Here is a 20,201-nt window from a genome sequence, read left to right as displayed (position 1 = left end):
ACAGTCAGAAGTGCACACAGACAGAAGTGCACACAGACAGAAAGGCATACAGACGGAAGGGCACACAGACAGAAGGTGCACACAGACAGAAGTGTACACAGTCAGAAGGGCATACAGACAGAAGGTGCACACAGACAGAAGTGTACACAGACAGAAGTGCACACAGACAGAAAGGCATACAGACAAAAGGGCATACAGACAGAAGGTGCACACAGTCAGAAGTGCACACAGACAGAATTGCACACAGACAGAAAGGCATACAGACAAAAGGGCACACAGACAGAAGGTGCACACAGACAGAAGTGTACACAGACAGAAGTGTACACAGTCAGAAGGGCACACAGACAGAAGGTGCACACAGACAGAAGTGCACACAGACAGAAAGGCATACAGACAGAAGGGCACACAGACAGAAGGTGCACACAGACAGAAGGGTACACAGTCAGAAGGGCACACAGACAGAAGGTGCACACAGAGAGAAGTGTACACAGTCAGAAGGGCATACAGACAGAAGGTGCACACAGTCAGAAGTGCACACAGACAGAAGTGCACACAGACAGAAAGGCATACAGACAAAAGGGCACACAGACAGAAGGTGCACACAGACAGAAGTGTACACAGTCAGAAGTGCACACAGACAGAAAGGCACACAGACAGAAAGGCATACAGACAGAAGGGCACACAGACAGAAGGTGCACACAGACAGAAGGTGCACACAGTCAGAAGGGCATACAGACAGAAGGTACACACAGACAGAAGGTGCACACAGTCAGAAGTTGCACACAGTCAGAAGTGAACACAGTCAGAATTGCACACAGACAGAAGTGCACACAGTCAGAATTGCACACAGACAGAAGTGCACACAGACAGAAGTGTACACAGACAGAAAGGCATACAGACAGAATTACACACAGTCAGAAGTACACAGTCAGAAGTGCACACAGACAGAAGTTGCACACAGTCAGAAGATGCACACAGTCAGAAGCAGACAGACAGGAGGGCATACAGACAGAAGTGCACACAGTCAGAAGGGCCTGGGCTGGGGTGTGTCTCCAAAGTAAAGCATTTTCACAACACATGCAAAGGGCTCTGGGTTCCATCTCTAGCATGGCAAGAAAAGAAAGCACCCAACATTCCAGGCTTGGGACAGCAGTAGGAGTGGTAGCAGTAGGGACACGGCTGTCAATGGCAGTGGTAAGGATGTGGTTGTTCACAGTGGTCAATATGGCCATGGTAGTGTGGCAGTTTGTATCCCCTAGTTGCTAATGTCACATGACCTTGGATGGTTCATATGGGCAACTGGGGCTGAACTCAGTTCAGGTATATTGAATTGAACTCCAAAAGGGAAATCTTGCATCAAATTTCAACCTTTTGCTTTGTAAAAGCTTGGAAGATCTCTCCATGGGAACCCACATCAAAGGGCCAATGGGCCCTTCGTCTTAGTTTCCACCATCCTTGATGGCCTCCCTCCTGTGTCCTTCACTTGTAACCAAACCTCCTAACCCACAGCTGTGGAGTTTGCTGTCCCTGCCTGTTGACACAGGACCCAGGATCTTAGGGCTGACCGATAGGTCCCCAGCATGATAGAACCTCAGAGCTATGATCTGACCTTCTTCCACCCCAGAATTGACACCCACATTGTCTACCATTCACCCCATAGATGCCAGGTCACAGGAACCATGCACGCCCAATGTCTTTGCACACACATCTGAAAACAGACCCCCAACACAATTACTCAGGAACCCTAGGATCCTCTGAGAGCCCCATCTTAGTGAAGACCTCAATGTATAGATGGGAAAATGGGAGCTTAGCATAGGGACTCGATAGCCCAAGGCCTGGAAAATCTCAGCATGGGCCACTGGAGCCTCATCCTCAGAGGTCCCCCACCCTCAATAATACTCACTCTAAGAAGAAAGTCTAATCCCATTCCCACTTGGTGTGCACAAATAAAGAGCACACCTCCCTCTAGGGAGTCCAGAAAATGGGAGATTTGGGGTTCAAAGAATAAAGTCCAGGGATGCTGGGATACAGGGCAGAGAGGAAGCCACAAGGTCTCTGAAGTTCCCAGAAGCAGGCTAGGCTGGGTTTGTTCTCTGTGTGGACATCCCAAATGGGAAGCCCAAATAGGACAGTGGGGACCACTGATTGCAGGTCTCACAGAGTCAGAGGGAAGCCCACATCCCCCACACAGTAAATGGCCCAGCTAAGCCTGACTCCTTGTTCATACTATGCAGGTGAGAGTTAGGCTACCCAGGGCTTCCCTTGCCTCCCAGAGGCCTCGGCGGGACCCCTGAGTAAGCTATGATCCCTCTCACTCTGGGTCTTGAGGATGGCCTCATTACGACTTTCTTCCTGCCTCCCCTGAAGCCCAGGCCTGGATTGCAAGTCCCGAAGTGCTTGCCGCCATGAGTCACCAACCTGTTGCCTGTACACCACTCTTTCTAGGTTCCTTAGAGGCTCAGAAACTATGGAACTAAGGAAGCATCCGTGGATAGTCCTACAGAGGACTAAGACATAACCCAAACCCCAGGTCATAGTACCTTGTAGGGGCCAGCCAGCTTGTCCTGCAGGTCAAGGCTCTTGCCACGAAGCCTGGTGACATGAGTTCAGTCCCCAGAAAATATAATAGCTAAATCCTAAGTCCACAACTCAGCTTGCCCTCGGGCTTCTGCCTTTCCAGGAAAAGACTAAAGGGCTGCGGTTTTGGGGGAGGGTAAGGTGCACTTCACCCCTGACTCCACCCACCTTACCTAGCCTGTGATATCCTATGAGCCTGGAGGGCCTGGCCCCTCATGCTTGGACCTCACTACACCCAGACATGCAGCCTGCAGTGGTGAGTGAGGCGAGCCTAAGCCCCGCCCCCACCCCCCCCCGTGCCAGCCTACGGGCAGGCCTCAGACCAACCTTTGCCCCAGAGTATGAAAGGTCTCATCCCACAAACCCATAACACACTGTGGCCAGGGCTGGCGTGCAGTACGGTGGCTGCACTCTGCCCCTGCGAGTCAGAGGGTGTGCTGCATAGGAGACAGGAGGCTCAGAAAGAGAACAGGCCTGATCAGGCAAGATTGCTCAGTGGCAAAGTTTCCTGCTTCGTAAGCCTGACAACCAGAGCGTCAGTCCCAGAGCTGACATCAATGCAGAAGAAAAGGACTCGCTCCACAATGTTTTCCTCTGGTCTCTAAACACATGCAGTGGCACATGTGACCCCACACACACACACGCATACATATCACACATGTTAATAATAGTAATAATAATAACAACAACAATAATCACCATCATAATCATAATAATGTAAGAAGCACAGGCCACATAGAACAGGCACTGCTGTGGTCCAAGTGCCTGCTACACACCTATTCCCCTCCTGGGGCTTATCACACCAATCTCTGTGTACTCAGAGAGGGGCTCAATAGTCCTTAGTCATCCATGTGTTAGTGAGAATGGATCCAGACACACAGAAGGAGACAATGTGGAGGGCTCATTGTGGATATGCGGGGTGCGGGGGGGGTCTGGGAGGGGGTGGTGAGAAGCCAGCCAGGTATGGCTGGTTGGGCTGTGATAGAGGCAGAGAGTGAAAGAGAAGACCTAAGCTGTAGCCTAGAAGTCAGATGACATTAGAGCAAGATAGGACACGTGACTTCCATCTGGAAATAACAGGACACTTCCAATGTGGCAAGGTCAGAGGTGAATGAAGGAGGCTAGGGAGTTATTTAGGCACAGAGAGCTAGTGGGTTGTCAGTGAATGCCCCTGACATGTGCAGGGCAAGAGCCTCCCTGGCTATCCATGCTGCCCTGGTCCAGAAGCCACAACCGGAAGAACCACCTGAGCGTATGCTGTCCCCCACATGAATCTCACAGTAATGCACACTCGTGTCCATGGGAGGTTGGCTCACCATCTCATTCTCGATCTGCCTCAGGATTTGCATCAGGGTTGTGCACCACACAGGAGCATAAGAAATGCTTGCTGACTCAAACAACGTACGACCCTGTGAGTTAGGTGTCACCAACATCACCATCACCACCACCAGCACCACCACCATCACAATCACTGTAGCAGAAGGAAAACCTGAGGGTCAAGCTGGATTCAAAGCCCAGAGGAGGCTCATTATGAGAAATTCAATGGCATTCCAAGCTCTGCCATGGTTAGGAGGTGTGTGGAAACTCAGGTCTGGGCTAAGAATCTTTCAGTCTTGTGACTGGATGACAGACATTCTGGTGGTCACCTTTAGCCCAACACTCAATAAATTATAGCAGATGTTCAACACCTGAGTACAAAGGAGGCCTTGTGTGATATGACTGAGCTGTAGCGAGTTGGGCTTGACTGGGCTATGCTGTCCTGAGTCAGGTGTGTGAGATGTTCTTTGCCATGCACATTCACAGGAATGAAATGTCCCCTTGAGTCTGGAAGTCTGGTTTTAGGTTCTTTCATTCATTTAGCAGGGCCTCCTTCAGGACATGTGTTACTTGGAACACTGGGATCTAGGACAAATGCCTGGAAGGTTCCTGCCATGTTTGCCTGCTCCCTCTTCTGCTCTCAGGGACAGACATGCATCTCATCTGGCCCCAGCCCAACTTGTCTGCTCTCTGTCCACAGGTTTGCCAGGCACCGCTCCAGACCTGGAAAAGAGGAAACAGATTTTCGGGCAAAACTTCATACCTCCAAAGAAACCAAAAACCTTCCTGCAGCTGGTGTGGGAAGCACTACAGGACGTGACGCTCATCATCCTGGAGATCGCGGCCATCATCTCCCTGGGACTGTCCTTCTACCACCCACCCGGAGAGAGCAATGAAGGTAAGTTCCCTGGGAGCTCCTGATGGCACACAGTGTGTGCAGGGGTCTATGTGCACACAGTGCCCATAGCACTACAAGAGGGACCAAGCTTGTCAGGGCTCAGGCCACACAGACAAACACATGCGCAAGGCCTAGTCAGCCCACCTATGAGTGCAAGGCTAGACCAACAGCAGTAATAGCTATGGTGAGCATTCATTGGGCACTTCCAGTATCCCCAACTCAGGGATCATGCCTACTTTAAGGATGAGAAAACTGAGGTATGAAGAGGACGTTAAGTTGCTCTAGGTCACTCAATATCTACATTCATTTTCTTTTATTCTCAGAAAGTATCATAGACTACATCATTTATAAAGAGACAATGTCTCCTGTCCCACAAGGACTCCCAAGTCCAACAGCAAGGTGGTGCATCTAGTGAGGGGCTTGAGCAGCACCACAGCCTTACCAGGCAAATGCTCCCGCCACACTACAGGGCAACTCAAGCCCTGTACCAGACGAGCTCTTTCCATACACGGTAGGAGGGAAGGCAAATAAAAACCAGTTATAATCACTACCGTGACTCGGATTTAAGTTTGATTTGAGCTTCCTAGCATCCAGGGTAGAAAGGGAAAATGGATGCTTCTCATAAGTTATCAACAAGCAGAGAGGAAAGATTTTCTGACCATGGATCCTGGGATGGACTTTCCATAGGAAAGTAAGAGGGAGGAACTGTGGACAGCCTTTCTCATGGTTTCAGCTAAGTGGAAGACTGCAGATGCACACAGTCAGGCTAACATAACAGACAGGCCCTACAGTTTCTGTAGCTACCTCAGTTGGGAGCTGTTGTGGCACAAACCCAATTCCTCCTTACTTAATCCACACAATAACCCTGGAGACAGACACTGTGTTTATTTTATTTGCTTGTTTGTTTTGAGACTGTAATTTAATCACATTACCTTTCTCTTTTCCTTTTCTTTTCCCCAAACCCTCTCACATACTCCTCCCATCTCTCCTTCAAATTCATGGTCTCCTCATCTATTGTTATTGTGTGTGTGCGTGTATTTACATAGACGTATATACTCCTAAATATAACCTGCTGAGTCCATATAATGTTAACTGTACGCATGTTCTCAGGGCTGACCATCTGTCACCGGATGACTAATTGGTGGCTCCCTGTTTCACTCCATTGTCTATAATTCTTTGTGTAAGGCCGAGGGGTCTTGTGGGCTTTGCCCTATGTAGTTTGGCAAGTTCACTGGTGTCAGCCTCCTTCAGCCCATGGTTGGGCGGTCATGTTGATAAGACTTCATGGGTGTAGCTTCTGATGGGACACAATCTCACAGCACAATCCCTGACCCTATGACTCTTGTGAGTCCCCCCCCCCCAACCTCCTTCTTCCTAAATGTTTCCTGACCCTTAGGATGTTTTGTATAGGATCCACTAGGACTAGGCACCACAGCTCTGGGTTTTGATTGGCTGTGGTTTTCTGTAATGGTCCCATCTGTTGCAAAGGGAAGTTATCACTGGTGAGGAGTGAAAGCTCCATTAGACCCAGGAGGAGCTAAATGCTAGAGCCTGAGCCACGGAAGATATTCTAAGGTCCCCCAACAAGAACTGAATCTGTGGCTCTGGCAAAACATCCAGCTCTACAGAGGGAGCTGGACCTGAGTCACCCGCATCAGTGGCCTCCTGTGGCCCTGCTGAGCAGAGTGAGTTGAGGAGCAGCTGGCAGAGGTCAAGGTAGAACATGACATGGCAGCCTGGGATGTGCCAAAGAGAGAGACCCCCGCTCCCCCATGGCTCCAGACAGATGGCTGCTGCCACGACCACCTCTGAGGTACACAAGTCCAGGGCCCAAAGACCATGGCTTGGTGCCTAGAGTGTGACCCAAGTTGCCCTGGCTCTGCCCCTACTGCACCTCACTGCTCCTGGTCTGACCACACGTTGGCTGGAAGGCAGCTGGCTACATTGTGTCTCACTAGGAAAGCAATGGAAGAAAGGTGGGCAGGACAGGTTCCTCACAGCCTAGTCCCCAAGGAGAGGAGGAAGACTTTCCACCAGCTTCTTAAGCAGCCTTTACGTAGCCCCGTAATGGGAATCCACCTGCTGCATTACCCAAGAGCCCACGTCTCAGCTGGAAGGTCTTAATGCTGGCTGATGTATGGTCTGCATTCCACTGTACAAGGGAAGGTACTGGGCCTGCCCGGGAGGAGAGGATGATTGCACAGAACTGTCCTCCGATACGTGGGTTATAGCTCTAAACCGGACCTTAGGCCACCCTCAGTGTGGACAAGCTGATATGAGAAACTCATGCCTGGGCCCACATTACAGTCAAGTGTCACACAAGTAAAGGGGACATGGGCTCAAGTCCAGGTGCACCAAATCCTGCCTGGACTGCAGAAGGGACACAGGTCTTGGGACAGCAAGGTCCACAGAAGGATCTGTGGAACACTCAGGCAAAGAGAAAAGTTCCAGCACTTACCAGCATCCAGCTAGGTGTTTGTTGGGAGCTCAGAAAGGCCGAGTCAGTCACTTACCTAGGGTTGCATAGCAGGCCCTGGACTTTGAATCCTGGTCTTTCTGCATCCAGAATCTCAGAACAATATACTGATTTTACTCTAAGTGACCCATCTTCTAATAACAGCCAGCTCCCATGGAGACTCTGAAGAAGCATACCAGGAAAGACAGGCATGTCCTTTATGGAGCATGTGTCAAGAAGCAGGGACAACCTACATCCTACAAAATGAAGTATTGGGCTCTGGATTCAAGTCCTCCCTTCCCCATCTTCCTGTGTCAGAGTGTATACAGTCATCCTAGGTTCCTGCTGGAACCTCCTGTGGGTATTATTTGTAACCTCCTGTGTACTAGAAAGTCTCTCTGGGTTTCTGATGATACCCAGTGTGACGGCTGTGTGAACAGCTGTAAGGTCACGTTACTTATGGAGTAATGACAAGAGAGGCCTGGGCATGCTCAGTACAGATGCAGTGTCTCCTCTCTGGTAATTTCCCATCTGTAGTTGGTCAGGCTGAAGTCTCTGATACCGGGAGCTCACAGCACTAGGAGTCGGTCTCCATGCTCTTCCTATCCTTGTGGTAGGGGTTGTATCTCTATGGGTGTCGTTCAGAGTAACACAGTCCCTTAGTTCCCTTATCTCAGGTAACTAAATTCCAGGTGTTTCCAGCTCTGTGCCATGGACTCAGGGCTTGAGCCCCTGGGGCCCCCACGGTAGGCACTTCACAAGGAGGGCCCTCTTCACCATGTGACCACCTGAGAAGGGGTCCAACTGTGATCACCCCATTCTGCTGATGAGAAAATGGAGGCACTGGTGAAATAGCTACATAGCAGTGTGCAGTTGAGATTTGAACTCAGGTCTGGCTCAGTGGCACCATTGTAACAGCCGTTACCACCAAACAGTGATCTGGTTGAACAGTTTTACCATTACTGAGATGGTTCAAATTTTTCAAGAGGATAAACAGCCCCCAAAACCCTTCAGGTATTTACTGGCCTTCAAGGAATACTGCCTCAGCCGGAGACCTGAGATCTTCCAACAGCATGTGTTGCTGGACCACGGTGATCCCTTATCTTCCCATGCATTGCCTAAACTTCCTGTCTTGATGCTTCTGATCCCTGGGTTTCCAGAAGCTTCTGTTGAGATCTCTTGAAACTGCTGTTCTCAATTCCTTGGAATCAGATTGGATGCCCATTTGGTCAGATTGCCTGCCATGGGCTCAGAGGCTCAAAGGTTCAGGGCGGGACAAGTTTAAGTTCAGGTTCCAGAATTCAAACTCTAGATCTGCTGTGTGACTCCAGCTGGAGCACTGTCAGTCTCTAAGCCTCTTTCCTGTCTTTGGCCAGCTGGGGGATTGAGGCTTGCCCAGTACCTGCAAGCCAAGCCCTGTGGAAGGCACCCTTCTGAGTTGTCCAAAGGTGATAGTCAGACACTGCTCCTGGGATACATGAGGAGATCACTCAGCTCTCACCCAGGGTGTGAACCCTGGCCACTCAGAGCCTCAGGTTCTGTATTGAGAAAATGTCAGATGCCTCTTGCTCTTGGGACCCCTGTTGGGAGCAGGGAGAGGCTGGGGATCCACAGGCTCTGCATGCCCTGGCATTGCAGACCTTTGGTCAGGGTCTCCATGGTGGGAATATTGGTATCTTCATTTTTCTCACCTCCCCATGGCCTGACCAACCTTGAGAGTTGTAGACCCATACTGGGGACTCAGTAGTGCCAAGTGTGGAGTACAGGGTTACTGGGGGTCAGGTAGCAGCCTGCGTCTTGAGTCCCATTGTCCTTGCTGTGGCCTGAGTAGGGGAGAATCTGCTACCTGCTAGGTATGCCCAGGAGTTGCCACTTCCCTGTCCCCAAGCCCTTGGAGGTGTTATTAGCAATGCCCCTCCCCCACTCTCACGGTACTGCATAAAGGCAGGCATGGTGTAATCTCAGCACTCAGAGTGGAGGCAGGAAGATCAGGATTCCAAGATCATCTGTTACATAGGCAGTTCGAGGCCAGCCTGGGCTACATGAAGTCCTGTCTCATGAGAAAACTGAAGCTCATCTCACAGCTAGGATGAAGGCAGGGTGGGTATGGCCTTCAATGTCTTTGACGGCATGCTGCCTGGGATGGTGTTCTCCATTTCCACCTGCCCTTCCTAGCTTGAAAAGTTAGTAGACCCCTCTGAGAAGCCTTAACATTCCCATCTGTGGAAGATTGGACTACACAAGTGCCCTGTTAAAGTGACCAGGAGAAACCCTCTTCCCAGAGCATGGCACAGAGGCACCTGATCAAATGTACCACCATCATCTGATTATCAGGGATTACTTAGCAGAGCTAAGCTGTGTACCAGCTCTTGTCTGCTGGCCTGGAACACAGTGCTTCCTTGTTTCTCTACAGGATGTGCCACGGCCCAAGGTGGGGCAGAAGATGAAGGTGAAGCAGAAGCAGGCTGGATCGAGGGGGCTGCCATCCTGCTGTCAGTCATCTGTGTGGTCCTCGTCACAGCCTTCAATGATTGGAGTAAAGAGAAACAGTTCCGGGGCCTGCAGAGCCGAATTGAGCAGGAACAGAAGTTCACCGTAGTCCGGGCTGGCCAGGTGGTCCAGATCCCTGTGGCCGAGATTGTGGTTGGGGACATTGCCCAGATCAAATACGGTAAGTGTACGTCTGTGATTCTAGAACTGGAGTCTGCATAGAGGTGGAACAGGACAGGCAAATACAAAGAGCCTAATCCAGGGAATATGTGGGGACCCTAAAAGCTTACGTTGTGGCAGGATATATTCTGAGACCCTTAGGGTCCCAGAGAAGACTTACGCTTCCCACATCCAGTTAAATCCGAAATGTCGGATTCATAACACACATGCCACTGTACTCTAGCCTCTACCTGCAGCAGGCATGACTAATCAATCATTGCTCTTATTCAGAAAACAGCCTCAGAAGGCTTCCAGCATGGCTTCACCATTACTCAGGGTGGGTTGATAAGATAAAATCCATTTCCCATCCCTGAATTGACTTCAAATAGATCTTCCCAGGCTGGTGGAAGTCAGCAAGAGTTGAAATAGGTAGGTGAGTATCCCAGGCCTGTCAGATTGCTACTGAAAAAGCAAGTAAGCTACCTCCAAAGAAGGTTTAAGTAAGAGATGTCCTGGGTCAGTAGTCACAGACTGGGGAGATTAGAGTGGGCTTCCTCAAAGTCCTAGTGACACACTTGATTGGAGTGTTCACAATCCACCCAAAATAGCCTGCTCTGTTGTGAAAGATCTTCTCCAAGTGAAAAGACTATAGGAAAATGAACCACAGAGCACACTGGCCCCAGAGACAGGTCAAAGGATATACAATATGGAGGACATACTTGAATGAGCCAGGATGGCTCTTTATCAAGCCCCAATGATGTCACTTTATCTGTCCATTGATTGTAGACACCATCTTGGGTCTGTATGCTGGAACCTAGTAGGTACCTCCCCCTGGATGCCACAGCTTCTCTGTCCAACTGACTCCACTGAACCCCATCCTCCTCCAACCAGGTGACCTCCTTCCTGCTGATGGCCTCTTCATCCAGGGCAATGACCTCAAGATCGATGAAAGCTCGCTCACAGGGGAGTCTGACCAGGTGCGCAAGTCTGTGGATAAGGACCCTATGTTGCTGTCAGGTAAGCTGCAGCCCACAGTGCCCCTGCGGCCAGCCCCTACACACAAACACACACACACACACACACACACACACACACACACACACACACATACACACACACACACACACACACACACACACACACACACACCATGAGGAGCACACCACTCCTTTCTCAAGCAGGCTCACATTATACCTGTCATGCACAGAGCCATGGCCAGGCCTGGCACTATTACTACAAACATAACAAGGTGTCCTACTCCAGCAAGCAGCTTCTAGTGGCTTGGTTTCCTGCAAAGTAACAGTCTTTATGGACACCCACTATGCACCAGGCCAGTGACACTGGAGGCAATGGGAGGGAGCCAGACTTGTCACTCGTGGGGAAGTGCTCACTGAGCAGGAAGGAAAGCAAGTGCAAAGGCCTAAAGGTAGGAACCACACAGGAGCAAGGAGTAAGAGAGGAAGATGCATGGATTCTGGACTGTAATCAGAATCCTCACTACAGGATTTGTGTTCTCCAGTCACCGGGGACAGGCAACCCTCCTCCCAATACTCATCTTGTGACCTCTTTGCCTGGTTAACTGCTACCATCTGCTTAGGATCCACCTCACCAGAAGTCCTCAGGACTACTGGTGCCCTCCACAGCCACTCTGTTAGCACACTGAGCACTGCTTTGCACCGTTGGTGGGTTTTGCACTGTGCAAACCATCAGCATTCATCAAAGTAAAGACTAGACCTGAGGATGTTCCTCCCAGGCCTAATCTAACTGCTCTCTTAGTGAGGGACCCTTCCTACCACAGACAGACTTCTGAGCCAGTTCTCTAGCCAATTAAGTTCAGGTAGGGAGCTCTGAACCTGAGGCCACTGCCATCTGACTTTAGCACTGAGTCCTGCAGAGTGATGGGGGAGAAGCTGTGCAGAATGTATGAGGAGCAGGCAGCAGGGATGAATGGCCCTAAGCTCTGGAGTGCAATTGCTGTGTGGCCTCAGAAGTGTTAACTGCCTTCTCTGAGCCTCAGTTTACCTGTAAGGCTCATAGAGTGTCAATGGAACCACAAAGTAGAAGCCAGGGTCAGCAGAACAAACTGAGGTCCCCTGTGGATATCCTTCCTTATACCTGATGGAGACAAGGCTGGGTTCTAATCCTCTTTGGCTGGGGACCCCCAGACAACTCTTTATCTTCCCTGAGCCTCTATTTGCTCATGTGTAAAATGGGTTGGTTGTTCCACTTCAATGGGTTATGGGGAAGCAAGGACTTTTCCTTCATTTCCATGTCCTGCCCCACCTCTGCCACCTCTCAAGGCTGCCCCTCTTCCACCCTAGCTCCTCTGGATGGATCTGGGGTTGCTGCTATGACTAGATGCTTTGAACTCGCTATCCCTGCCAGGAACCCTTGCCATCTTTCCCATCTGCTGACCTTTCAGGGACCCATAAGCACTAGTTTTAGGATATCCATTGAACTTCCTCCAAGTCCCAGTTTCAGAACTCCCTGCTGGCACATGACACATCTGAAGTCAAAGAAGGCAAAGACAAGTCACATTCTAGGTGTTTATCCCTAGAAGCTTGTGTCACTGACTGTTGTGGAGACCACAGGACTGCACTCAGCTTAAAGCACAGCAAAACCGAGGAAAGAGAGAGAAAGTGAGTTCTGGCTTAGCATTCACCAAATCCCAGGTTCATCCCCAGAACAAGGGAAGGAATCTGGAAAAATCTCATATTCAGAGGCACTAGACCAAGTTGTAGGCATTTATATAACTGACCCCAGGATGGATAGATGAACAAACACCAAACCATGGCACATCAGAACGGACATAGAGAAGGACTAAGAAATCCCAGAAGTCCAGATCTGTGGCACCGTGGGTTTCAGACACCAGAGCAAGGCTGCAGTCATTCTATTGATGCTTAGAGAGGCACCAGTCATGGCGTTTACCCAGCAATCCCCCTGCAGCAGGTCCCTGAGAGACAGGTGACATTCAACAGACTCTGGAATATGAACACTAGCTTGGGTTAGTTTGCTTACCCATAAGACCATCCCAGACGTCTGAAAAAGGCTTCACGTGCACCAGAGTCAGCAGTCAAGTGCCAGAGGTCAGAAGACAAGGAACACAAGAAGGCCGGGATCCAATCCTGGGTTCTGATTGCACCACTGGGGCCTCAGAGAGCCGGTCAAGCCCTTGGGACAATAGTTCTCAACCTGTTGTTCATAACCCCTTTGGAAGTCAAATGACCTTTTCACTGGGTTCTGAGTGTCAGAAATTTACATTATGATTCATAAAAGTAGCAAAATGACAGTTATAAAGTAACAAGGAAATAATGTTATAGTTGTTGGCTATTGTAACTTGAAGGGCACAGCATCAGGAAAGTTGAGAACCGCTGCCTTAGAAGAATCTGAATTGTGGGACATTGTCAGTGTGACATTTGTAAAACAGGAGCTGTGCCCCGACTCCAAGCCCCTGCTTGTATCTAGTGGTAGGCCTGAGAAGCCCCTGGGGGGTTCCTAGACCTGGTGAGCCCTTTGTCCTGCCCCCTTCTCTGTCCCCTATCTACCTGCACAGGTTATAGGAGCTGTCAGCCCCCAGAGGGTGATGGGAGTGATTAGATTAGAAGGTGATTTGAGGCCTGCTTATCGTGGGTGGAAATTGGCCCCCACATCTTTTTCCATCCCTCTTCTGCTAGGCAGAGGAAAATGGCCTTCCTGTGGCCTCTGGACCCACGGACTAGCACAGTTATCTCCGGGCCAGCCTCCCCTCAGCCAAATTTTAAGCGCTAGCTTTTGGGGCCTTTCTCCTTGGGAGAAGCAGGCTGTATCCAAGATCCTAGGCTGTAAAGACAAGAGTTTTAAAGCTCACCATTGCTTTTTACAAGTATGGGGCCTGAGGCAACCTACCTCACCCTTCCAGCCTCAGTTTCCCCCTGGTGTGAGAACTGAGATTACTGCTTAAAAGATGGGAGTATGGCACGGCTCCAGGACCCAGTAGGTATTCCAAATATTTCCTTTGTTTGCCTAGTAGGTGTTCCAAAGCTTTGCTGGAGCTTCCATTTTCTTATGTGTCTCATGAGCCTGTCAATCCCCTCCTCCCAGCACATGAGCAGAGTTGGCACCCAGAACACTGAGATCAGCTTAACCCTACTGGATAGTCTCATAGAGCAGACATGGCTACTCAGATGTGCCACAGCTGGCTGAGGGGTGGAAGGCAGAGCCCACCCTGCACTTCCCTGTGGATAGGAGTTGGATAAGTATGGCCGTCTGCTTCCCAGGCAGCCACTGTCAGATTCAGTGATACTTAGCACCTTCCTGTAACATAGATACCCTCCACCTCCAGAGATGCTTCACGTTCCCCAGACAAAGCTCAGTCTGATCTCATGAAACTCCAGCTTCTTGGGTATCCCCCTGGTAGCCCCTGGCAGCCCCTGGCAGCCCTGCTCTGCTTTCTCTCTCTCTGGATTCAGAAGCTTGTGGACCTTATGGCTTTCAGATTCCAGTTTGTTTAGGGTTCCCAGGATTCATGATGTCTCAGCATGTGTCAGCACTGCCATCTCCTGAAGTTCGATAGTCCAGTGAAAAGAAAGGAATAAAGAGCACCTTTTCCCACCTTTGCTTTGTCTTATTGTTTCTTAAGACAGGGTCTCATGTAGCCCAGGCTGCCCTCAAACTTAACATATAGCTAAGGCTGTCCTTTAACTGAGGGTGTTCTTGAACTCCTGACCCTCCCATCTCTTCTACCATCCAGACACAGGGATAACAAACACTTCGTCTCCCACAAGTTCTCGGTGGTATCTAAGACAGCCGCTCTGAGCCTGCACAGTAGAGGCCTGCCTTCCAAAAGTATAAGACTTAGTGATTCAAAAGTTCCAAAGAGATAGGCCAGCAGTTAAGACCACTTGCTGCTCTCGTAAAGGACACAGGTTCAGTTCCCAGTACCCACCAGATAGTTCACAACCTTCTGTAACTCCAGTTCCATGAGATCCAATGCTCTCTCCTGGCCCCTTTAGGTACTGTACACATATGGTACAGAGATACATGCAGGTAAAACATGTATACATGTGAATTGAAAATAAATGAATAAATAACAAAGATGAGTAAACGCAGAACCACTTCACTCAGTAGCTGCCCTCCCAGACCCCCCTAAGAATTCTAGGGCTCTCTGGAACCCATTTTGAGAAACTCAAGATTCTAAAAAGATGATATGGATGTGGTAGTGCAGGCCTGCAGTTACAGCTACTGAGTTGGCTAAGGCAGGGGAATCACAATTCAAAACCTGCCTAGACCAGAGTAAGTTCAAGGCCGAGCTTAGGCAACTTAGTGAGATGGTGTCTCAAAATTCAAATATGTCAAAAGGCTCAGATATGGCTCAGCTGGTAGGGTGCTTGCCTAGCATACACTGGTTCCATCCCCAGCATCACATAAATCAGACTTATTGGAATTCATTTGTAACCCAGCATTGGAAAGGCTAAGGCATGGGGATCAGTAGCGTAAGGTCATCTTCAGTGGCATAGCAAGTTCAAGGCTAGGCTGGAATACATGAGAACCTGTCTCAAAAATGACTGAAGAAAGCACTCTGCAGAATAGCATTAGCCTTGAATACACATGGCCTGGATTTAATCCCTAGTATCTCAAATAATAACCATGACAACAACAATAACAGTAGTGGTAACTTTCTAGGAAATGTGCCTGGAATTTTCTTCCTTGCAAAATGAATGCCCCAGGGAATCTGATGGTACTGTATACCCACCTCTTCAGCATAAAACTTGGAAGGTCATAAAACACAACGCACAGGATGGCTTACAGAAACCAGTTATATTGAAACAAAGTATTTTTTAAGTGTGTAGCACAGTCATGTCTGTGTTTCTATAGTAGCACACAAAACAAGATCCACTAGGAAGGTAAATACTAGTCTACTGTCAGAAGGATGATAGTCAGCATCCACCACAGCTGTAAGTCAAAAGAAAAGAACCTGGAGTCTATAATGTATCTACAATTATGTGTGTGCAGTTATTGGTGATAGGTTTCATTTGTTATATTCATTTATAATGGGGAGAAAACACTGAATTTCACTTTGAGGTTCATGAAAGCATTGTATGATTTGAGGTTTTCTCATCTTGGTTCACAGACCCCTGAATTCTCCATTAGGAGGGAAGGTGAACCAGTCCTCAGCAGTACTCTTTAGGCCTTAGTTCTCATTTCTTCTTGGTTGCAGAATGAGGCTTGATTCTAAATATTATCCATAAGAAGAAAATGTCACCTGCTTGGCCTATAAGAATGGTGGGAGAAGAAGTGAGGGATAGAGGCAAGTAGAAAGTGACTGTCAAGGCCACCATAGGAGGTCCTGGGCCTGTATCTTCTGTAGAACAGAGAACTAAGAGCAATCTTGTAATAATGTCTCAAGCCCATCTCTAACTGAAAGTGTCATTCATTATCTCAGTGAGCAAGGTACTACAAGCTGATGGATACCTGTTCCTTCTGTTCATTTGTGAAGGAGTCTTCATGTGATAGTAACCAGGCTATACCTTCCTCAGGAACTCATGTGATGGAAGGCTCAGGACGGATGGTGGTGACTGCTGTGGGTGTCAACTCTCAAACTGGCATCATATTTACCCTGCTTGGGGCTGGTGGTGAAGAGGAAGAGAAGAAAGACAAAAAAGGTAAGCCTCCTACATACACACACTCAAAAAAACCAGAAAAGGAGCTTTTAAGGCCACATTTTCCATTTATCTGTTCACTCCACATTATAGAGCACTTGCTTCACCATGCCCTGTGACAATAGCTGCCACCTTTGTCCTCAGGGTCTGCTAGAGTTGGGTGGGTTCTATATGTTCCATCTTCCCTAGTCTTTGTCTTGTCTAGTCATGTCACAGAGGCTCCTCCTTTCCCTTAAGGTTGGGCTCAGGATGCTGGGCATGTCATTCAATCTCCAGGCTCCAGCAGTAGAAGCAGCCAGAATGGCTGGTTCCCCATCACTTCACTATTAAATAGAAATCCCCTTCTGACATTGTTAATTCTACCAACAGAGTTTTCAATCTATCCAGCAAAGCACAGTGAAAGGCATGGGCAGAGGTGATTCTTGGGAAGGTAGTTGAAATTGGTCCCATGCTTACTGCTCTGATTCCCCAGGAACTCACCATGCCCACGTCCTGGTTCCACTTCCCCTTTCAAAGTAAAAGTCCTCGTTACCTGGTGTCCCTCAGTGCGGTGAGTAGCAGTCTGTGATACAAATACCTTCCAAATTAGAGGAAAGATGCTCACACAAAAAGTCCTGAGCCCAAAGGCCAGAACAGCCAACTCTTTAGCTGGAATCCACACTCAGGCTCCGGCACAGTGCCCTCTAAGACTGTCAGCCCTTTGACTCCTTTCCTAAGTGCTAGGGAAGATTCCCCAACATTCTGATCTTCTGGGAGCTTGGGAAAGGTTGATAACAGGGCAGATGGCCCTCCCCAAGTTCAAGCAGGTATGGTACTCATGCTCAGAGGGCACTGGAACACAAAACCTGCATCGGGGCTGAAGGATGCTGGTACCTGAGGGAAGAATTCCTTTCCAGTGTGTCCCCTAGGGTCACAGCTGTCCCTTTAATGCTGAGCATTAACAGTGACGCTTCACTGTTAGCTGGGAAATCTAGACCAAAAGAGTGAAGTGGGGCTGAGTTCAAAATGGGGCAAAGTCTTGGCTGAGAGTCCCAGCAGGTATTGGGACAGGATCTTATGAGTGAATAAGAACCTGTAGCCAGGGTGAATAGACTAACTAAGTGTAAGCAATAAGACAAAGCTAAGAAGTTGGTGGAATGCAGTAGTTTGAAAACCATGTTCCAACATCTCTGGGGTCTGGCTGGGGAGATACCCAGAAGCTCTTGCAGATGAATCCTATATTTGACAATGTCATGAGGAAGACAGGCATCAGTGGCCCCTTGGGTACCATTCAGGGTCCCTTGCTGAAATGAACCAGAATACTGAGGTACAAGATTCAGTTTTGTGTAGGGAGTCAAGGTGAAATATGAAGGACTTGTGGCAGAAGAGCCAGAATTGAACCCCGTGGACTTCCCATCCCATCATGTCAACCTGAGACACAGCTCAGCGTGCAGGATGGTCTCATGTGCAGGGGTGTGTGTGCACATGTGTGTGCATGTGTATGCATGCGTGCGTGTATTGTGTGTGTTCATGCATGTGTGTGTACACATGCATGTGTGTGCGCATGTGTGCATGCATGGTATGTGTGTATGTGTGTGCGTGTGTATACGTGCATGTGTGCATGCATAGTGTACATGTGGATGCGAGCACGTGCGTGCATGCGGGTGTGTGCAGGTGTGTGTGTGTGTGTGTGTGTGTGTGTGTGTTGGTCTGGTGTGGTATGCACACGAGGTTGTATGTGCTTCTCCTTCATTAACATGTCTCAAAAATCATCACACAGGTGTGAAGAAGGGGGATGGCCTTCAGCTACCAGGTACAGTAAGACAACCCTCAGGGAAGATGGGCTTTTAGGAATAGCTGCAGTTGTGGGCCCCTAGATCAGCAGTACATAGTTTGAGTAGACCCCATGCCTACTCGAGATTATCCCCTACATATCCACAGGATATCTGTGTTCTCCTGTATTCCAACCCAGCAGTGCAAGAAAAAATTCACTCTTCCCCCTTGCCCTTATGTCCCAGGCCAAATGGCTCCTCCACGGAAGCGCCACACACTAGCACGCAGTGACTTTCTTGTCATCATAGCACACCTGCCCCACAACCAAATAACGTACCTACTGAGCAGTCTCGACTCCTGTGTGAGTCCAAGCACACAGTGTGTCCACCTCGCTCACTATTGTCCCTTCCTCTTGCTTCACATATAACCATATCCCCAGCCCAAGAAAGAACTCCATAGAGGTGAACTTGGTAGTACTATACCATTTGTAATGTTTAAGTTAAGATCTCCCTGATCTAAAAGGAAACATCTAGAATCCCCCTTTGGGTGAGACATCTCACATGGGGATTACTACAGTGATCTTCAATGAGCTGGTCAGGGAAGGAGAAGGAAGTGGTGGACAGTGGCCTGATCCTAAATTACCACCATTAACAGCAGTTCTTCAGGGGCACAGCAATGGTGGTCACTAAGAAGGCCCCTTAAAACTAACTGTTTAGGCCATATACCACTCACTGAGCGTTTTAAATCAGGAGACTTTCTTATTCCATGGTGTTCCCACCTGACCAGCCGAGCCAGCGCAGTCCAGATGTCACCATAGAAGTGCCATCCCAACTGGTTGTGTGGTATCCTTTAATCCCAGCACTTGGGAAGCAGAGACAGGTGGATCTCTGTGAGTTCAAGGCCAGCCTGGTCTACAGAGCCAGCTCCAGGCCAGCCAGAGAGCTACACAGTGAATCCTTGTCTCAAAAATAAATAACTAATAAAGAGCCATCCCGCCTGAGCATCTGACCACACTCCATGCCTGAGTCTCAGTCCCCACCCTCCCCTGTGACATCCATAGGAACATTTCACCCCCATCCCCAATTTGAGTTCCTCACTTTCCAGCAGAGTTTTTTTTTTTTTTTAAGAATAAGACGTGATTATCCCCAGTAGGTTCATGTCTCTGTGGTCGCCTTCTCCATTGTGACATTGCATTTTCCATCCCTCCCACCCCCACAGCGGCCGACGGCGCAGCACCTGCAAACGCTGCAGGTAGCGCAAATGCCAGCCTAGTCAATGGTACGTCTCCACGGCGAGCTCTCGGGCTGGGTTGCTGGGTGTCTTCTTCTCTACCCCCTACTTGAGGCTTTCCCTATCCTGGGTCCCACAGACCTCCGACATGCATGGCCTCCCCAGAACACTCTCCCTCCCATGTGGGACAGATACTTAAAAGCAGGACCATGACCCAGGAAGTCAACTCCACATGACCTTGGTTTCTGGACTCACAAGAAGCAGTATGCTACCCAGTGTGGCTCCCCTTAAGCATGGTTCTAGCTCTGGTTTTAGAACATTACCTCAGGTCAGGAACTAACCAGAAGTCAGCATCTGGGTCCCTAGCAAAATATCCAAGCCTCCTCCGAAACTCCCCAAAGGCGGAGACTCAGGCTGGAATTCAGCCTTTTAACCCCACCTAGCATGGCTGACCACAGACAGACATTTCTTCCTCAGTCTCTTTCTCTTCTCTCTTGCCAAGCCAGCAGGTATTGAGGATTGTGGGACTTGGGCCTAGTCTGTCCTTCTAGTGTGGACTAGTGTGTCTCCCTGGTGCCTGGGCTGGAGCATCTAAGGGTCTCTGTATTCTTACTTCCCTGGGGTGGCTGCTCATGTCCCTGGGTCTTCATTATTCTCTCCACATACACAGCCATGGAGGATTGTA

At 49.3% G+C, this 20,201-nt stretch overlaps 1 protein-coding gene across 18 annotated transcripts in view; it reads left to right on the top strand.

The window, feature by feature from the left end:
* Positions 1 to 20,201, top strand: part of Atp2b2 (ATPase plasma membrane Ca2+ transporting 2) — a 313,371-nt gene that overhangs the window by 233,973 nt on the left and 59,197 nt on the right. For 11 of the 18 annotated variants that reach the window (XR_015685260.1, NM_012508.9, XM_087655841.1 and 8 more), the window contains 4 exon segments: positions 4,595 to 4,792; positions 9,661 to 9,918; positions 10,788 to 10,913; positions 16,412 to 16,537. Coding sequence is in view for 16 of the 18 variants with exons in the window: in NM_012508.9 (NP_036640.1) it covers positions 4,595 to 4,792; positions 9,661 to 9,918; positions 10,788 to 10,913; positions 16,412 to 16,537 (708 nt within the window). In the remaining 2 variants the exon portion in view is untranslated. 18 annotated transcript variants of the gene reach the window in all.

Source organism: Rattus norvegicus, chromosome 4 (genome assembly GCF_021556685.1).
Source record: "Rattus norvegicus strain SHRSP/BbbUtx chromosome 4, alternate assembly SHRSP_T2T, whole genome shotgun sequence".
In the NCBI taxonomy this organism is placed as follows: Eukaryota; Metazoa; Chordata; class Mammalia; order Rodentia; family Muridae; genus Rattus; species Rattus norvegicus.
This window is presented reverse-complemented; position numbering and strand designations above follow the sequence as displayed.